A 6000-nucleotide genomic window follows, 5' to 3' on the forward strand; every position below is an offset into this window, starting at 1 on the left:
TGAGTATAACAGAACTTATTTGGCAGGCAAACCCCTGAGACAAACCATCCAGGCATAAAAAGATTTGAAGTCACTCTCTTTTCAATGGCTTTCTTTGTGGATCTAGATTTCTAAGGCACTTGCTTGCAGTTCCTATCGCTTCCACTGGATGTCAACAGTCTTTAGAAATTGGTTGATGTTTTTCCTTTGAGAAATTAAGAAGTTGGGCTGTTCAGAACGAGGGTCGGGTCTAGTGAACTGTTGTGGTTGGGGCGCGCGACCTGAAAGCTCCCTCCACTTTGTTTTTATCCGCTATTGAATGCAGTTTATCCCGTCTTAAATGTTATCGATTATTTTAAAATGTAATTTAAAATGTAATTTAATTTAATTTTAACGAAAGTTGTTTGAAATGTTTGGACGAAGATTACAGGTAACTTATTAGATATTTTGTAGTCATGTTGCGTGAGTTGGAACCGGTGTTTTTCTGGATCAAACTTGCCAAATAAATTGACATTTTGGAGATATAACGACGGAATTAATGTTAGGTTTGCTGAAAATAAATGCAGTTGACAGTGAGAGGACTTTTCTTTTTTTTGCTGAGTTTATATGCCGTTTAGCAGACACTTTTATCCAAAGTGACAGTACTGCAAGTGCATACATTTTTAGCAGCAGGATTTGAACCCACAACCTTCGCGCCGCTAGCACCATGCCCTTACCTCTAAGTTTGTAGTAGGCCCGATGGTTGGAGATGACCTCCTTCATCTTCTCTTGAGGACATATTTTCACCCCTGTGGTGAAGAACGTCGACCTCTTTGTCCGGTGCCTGTCCAGGTCCTTTATCATTTTGACATTGGTGGTGTGTTTGACTGGTCTTAGACTCTCTAGGAAGTGTTTGTATTTGACATCTCGGATTCCAAACGAGTCTTGGACCTGTAGGTCTGCAAAAGACACATTAGAAATGGTTATCTTTAGCATCCCTCTTTGGACAAATATGCCTAAATATAGTGTAGCCTAGCGGTTAGAGTGTTGTGCCGATAACCGAAAGGTCGCTGGATCGAATACCTAAGCCGAGAAGGTGAAAAATCTGTCTGTGCCCTTGAGCAAGGCACTTAACCCTAATTTTCTCGAGGGGTGCCGTACTACTATGGCTTACCCTGTAAAACAACACATTTCACTGCACGTAGCCGTGTATGTAACAATACAACTTTTTTTGTCGTTCGCTATGTTTGTCTGGTTAAATATAAGTAAAAAAACAAAAACATGATGTATGCTGGTTTCTTTCCCAAACAGTATCTCAGGTCTAACCTGAACTGACTCAGAGTATTTAAAATGGTAGCTACTAAAAATACTTTACTGTACCTAATGGCTACTGAACAGTGTTTTAAGTGGACAACTGTCCCTATCTGTCACTGGATATAAATAGACACTAAAGTGGCAAGGTGAAGTATCTGAGTATACTAAGTCTAATTTTGGAAGCACAATGGAACTAGTTCATGTTGCTTTACAGAGCATCTTCAAAGGGAGTCAAGAGCAAGTGTTTTATTGAAAGTCATCAATGCTCAGCATTTGTTTTGAATGGCATCATATCCTTGTACAGTGGCTCAACACAAAGCTAAAGCTCAGTGGTCCTTTGTGAATGACATAGTTTGACAATAACAGGTTAGACCACCTTAACTTTAACAATTATGACTGACCAATGTTATTTCAGAGTCCTTCAGATCGTTGCCGTATTAGACATATCCCCAATTGCTAAAATGCTATATATGACCTAGCTGGCTTTACTGTATTCAGGAAACACAAGATCTCCACTTCCCCCGTTTCACAGTCTCGTCCGTCGCAGCAGGTAGTGCCAATGTGTTATGAAAGAAAATTAGGCCAGCGAATACAGTCACTCCATTCAAAGAGAGGCTTTGTTAAAGGGAAAGTGCAGTAAATAATGGATTTTCCTGTGTTTTATATATATTTTTCAATGAGGTTGGAATAATAGTGTATTATGAACTGTTTGAAAAGACCGCCAAAAACGTCAGCTAGTTTTGCAGGCATGGGGTTTTGGCCTGCCTGGCGACATCACTAGGTGGTATAAGTTAATAGACCAATAACAAATAGTTTCAAACTTCTCTGCCAGTAATAGCTTGTTTTCAGGTTACATATTCCTCCCATTTGGCTCATCTAATCTGGTCCCTCATTCAGACCACTCTCAGACAGTCCTAGCTAAATTCTTGCTTGAGAAATTGCTTTTTGCTAGAAGCATTTTTGTTAATTTTTTGGTACTTACTTGTGTCCCAGAATTATTTGATTTTGAGATAAAAACGGTTGCATTTGACCTTTAAAGACATTAAGTCCCATGCACAATGAGTTCCTAACAGAGGCTAGGGGCTTCATCTGACCTGCCTGCCATGTCTCGGGATTAGGCAGTAGAGGCCACAAAGAAATCAGTGTAAACGATATAAACACTTATACTTTGACCTCAAAGAGGTGGCCAAAATGTGCCTTGTTTGAGAGATTAACATGTATAAACTCAGTAGAAGAGTTGGTCGGTAGACAGACACTGCTAATCCACTGCAATGGCAAGGCTGTTTGAAATGGTAATTCCCAAAACTAGCTTGTTTAGTCACAACATTATAGTTTGTGTCTCTCACTGTCCAGTATCCGGATATCCAGTTCCCATTGTCACAGAAACATTGGGTTAATTGAAGTGTGATATCATACACATACCAACCGTAATAAGGATCCATGTTTATTCCGATCAAAGGTGCTGCCGGTCCCAATTTGGCCCGTTACAGAGAGATTTATGCCAAGAATGTGATCCATTGTTTGTCTCAAGGTGGGACAATGCCCAATGCCAATGACATGGTGAACCCCACCACAACCACCCCACCCCCCCCACCACCACCACCACAACCACCCAAACACTCAACCCCAACTGGACACTAATAAACTTCAACGTTCAAATGCTATGTTCAGAATGGGCACCATTAGCCGCAAAACCCAGACTTATTGTCTAATTAGGGAACATTTTGAAAAACAAATAAGACACAATATGAAATGTGCTCAGTGAGGAATGAGTATTCTGAAATGCACATAGGCTAGCATGAGAGCTTGCAGGGGAAATGTCCCCTAATGCGGAGCACCACAGTGAGGCCCTCACAGAACAGAGCTACAAGGCAGAAAAGATTAGTGTCCAGAGCCACTGAGAACAGAATGCCTTTGTTTCTTTTGGGATAATGAACAGACCAAAGACACAATCCAGCCAAAATCTGGACCCAACAGAAGTCGGCTAATAGAAAAGTTTTGTAGAATTTTAGTTATTGTGTTCATAGGGATCAACTAGCTCAATGTAGCCAACAGTGACTTGTATAATATGACCTAACAGTTTTCCCTCCAGGTTTACTACATTTTATAGGAATGTATATTCAAATCAATGCAAAAAAAAAACACATGGAATCTGGTTTGACAGGTAGGATGAACTGATGCTGTATTTGCTGGCTAAAGCAGCTGTAACTGCCGTTGCCCTTGATTGAGTGTAGGTCGAAGTCAAGTGGCTCACACCACTCTCTGTGGAAGTCCTCCTACGCAATGCAGCACGAAGGTCAAAAACTTTATCAAAATACACTTTGCTTTCAAGTTGGTTCCATTCAGTTCTGCAGTATGAATAAACTTTTAATGAGAGATTTGCAAATAGTCAATTTGTCAAAATTGCCATACACAATGGTTCTGCCTTCTGATCTGACCCATCAAGAATGTACTGTATTCAAGCATGCACACTATATCTCCATCATTGTGAAAGAACACAACTGTATTTTCACTTCAATTACACTGTGAGACAGGAAACAAAACAACAAGCCAGACAGGTCCCTGGAGTGAGAGCTTACCTTTGATTCGAGGGGCTGCAAGGGTAAAGAGAAATAGGGTGAGGAACAGTCCCGTTCTCAAATGCATGATGGAATAGTTTACGTCCTTTCAGAGCCAAAAAGTTTTCATTTGGAAACAAAAGGAAAGTCTCTGAAAACCTTTATCTCGAGTCCATGACGAAAAATGTATTGTCACTGTTGACAAAGTCTCTAGGCTCTAGAGCCAAAAGAGGGGTTGTTCACTATTGTCTTGGCTCCAGTTAGGTTTTAGCAGATGGAGTTAGAATCCTGGAGTTAGAATCCTGGTTTGATCGTTGAGTCAGTCAATGATCCCTGCAGACCTGGACGAAGGACTGAAAAAAGTGCCAAGGTGAGGGGGCTTGGAAAGGAACTCCAAGTTACTCCACTGTCGGTATAAGTGTGACAATGGTGACGAGATTCAAAAAGCAAGCTCCATTTCGGAAATAATCTGTTTACCTTCTGCTCGCTCAGCGTAATCCCTCCCTGGCCACGTAGTGGTGGCCTAGCCTCATCCTGTTAGGGCCCTTATGGAGCCTCATCTGTCAGTCAGTCAGCAGGGCCCATCGACTTACGGCCCTATAGTGGCCAGTCAGTGTCCCTGTCACTCTGATCCTCAGTCTCTCAGCTCCCAGCTCCCTGACCAGGCTAGATTTTCTGTGCCGTTCACACAATGCTCACTCTGTTCAGGCTAGCTCAGACCAGATCCTCCTCAATGTGCCAAATTTACAGGCTGCCAAGCAAGGCTGCTGAGCTGTAGGATATACTTTTTTTTAAGGAACTCAGTCTGGCTTTAAACGTACTCTTGAAAGTGGTAATACTAGAATGCACAAGATGAAATTTCGAAATTGGGTAGTTGGGTAGTGCATCATCAGTTCCTCTTGTCATGTTAGTCATTTTTCACCTTTTAAAATTACAAATCAACTAGCCCATGTCAGCTGTTTTTTATTTAGGTTATTTATCCCATAGATTATGTTGTACTTTTTTAGTCACTCAAATATCACGAGTACACGTTAGACATGGCAAAATGTATAGAATTGCAAGAACATTTGCCCTTGACAAAATGTGTAGAATTGCAGGAAATAAGATTTAAACCTGCTAAATTCTCTCCACCAACAAGAGTGGTGTGAACAGTTTCTGTCATGAACAGTGCTTGTGTACATAGAAATGAACGTGACGCGTGCACGCAGGGGGGGGGGGGGGGGGGGGGGGGGGTGTTCCCCAGTGATGGAAGGGGGCCCCGTGTGAAAAAGTTTGTGAACCCCTGGTCTACTGGACATCCAACTCCCAGACTGACACAATGTGCTTTATTCCTGCTCTGGGTAGGTGGCAGAGCTGCTCTGTTATTGTTGCTTCCTCCTCCCGCCTGTTAATGGGCTGGTGTGGACCTGAACCCTGAACTGTACTGTGGTGGTTTCCACTCAGCTCCCCAAGCCGACAAGAGGATTACCAGCCCTAGCCTGTTATAAAAATGTTACTGCCGTAAATAAGCCTCTTCTGGACAAATCCATCCAGGGGAACACTGAACTTTGACCGTGAGGCACTTTCGACTATTTGTGTTGCTTTTTAACTGTCAATTAGCCAATATTATATTAACCAATATTACAGCTACAAGACATTCTATAGAAGCTTCACATAATATGATTTACTTTTTTGTCAGGATATGCTAAATGCAATTTCACAGAAAAGTATTTAGTCAGCCACCAATTGTGAGAGAGGCCTGTAATTTTCATCATAGGTACACTTCAACTATGACAGACAAAATTTGGAAAAAAAATCCAGAAAATCACATTGTAGGATTTTTAATGAATTTATTTGCAAATTATGGTGGAAAATAAGTATTTGGTCACCTACAAACAAGCAAGATTTCTGGCTCTCACAGACCTGTAACTTCTTCTTTAAGAGGCTCCTCTGTCCTCCACTCGTTACCTGTATTAATGGCACCTGTTTGAACCTGTCCACAACCTCAAACAGTCACACTCCAAACTCCACCATGGCCAAGGCCAAAGAGCTGTCAAAGGACATCAGAAACAAAATTGTAAACCTGCACCAGGCTGGGAAGACTGAATCTGCAATAGGTAAGCAGCTTGGTTTGAAGAAATCAACTGTGGGAGCAATTATTAGGAAATGGTAGACATACAAGACCACTGAT

The 6000-nt window shown here is 41.6% G+C and overlaps 1 protein-coding gene across 3 annotated transcripts in view; it reads right to left on the bottom strand.

Moving 5' to 3' along the window:
- Positions 1 to 4491, bottom strand: part of LOC110498385 (interphotoreceptor matrix proteoglycan 1) — a 33643-nt gene extending 29152 nt beyond the window's left edge. For 2 of the 3 annotated variants that reach the window (XM_036955101.1, XM_036955102.1), the window contains exons 1-2: positions 3852 to 4491; positions 696 to 917 (exon numbers count right to left, since the gene is read on the bottom strand). In XM_036955101.1, the coding sequence (XP_036810996.1) occupies positions 696 to 917; positions 3852 to 3918 (289 nt within the window). In that variant the 5' untranslated portion in view covers positions 3919 to 4491. The remainder of the gene's footprint in view (positions 1 to 695; positions 918 to 3851) is intronic. The other variant, XM_036955100.1, reaches the window with a different exon arrangement.
- Between the last annotated feature and the right edge of the window lie 1509 nt (positions 4492 to 6000).

The sequence above is a fragment of the Oncorhynchus mykiss genome, chromosome 19 (genome assembly GCF_013265735.2).
Source record: "Oncorhynchus mykiss isolate Arlee chromosome 19, USDA_OmykA_1.1, whole genome shotgun sequence".
Classification (NCBI taxonomy): domain Eukaryota; kingdom Metazoa; phylum Chordata; class Actinopteri; order Salmoniformes; family Salmonidae; genus Oncorhynchus; species Oncorhynchus mykiss.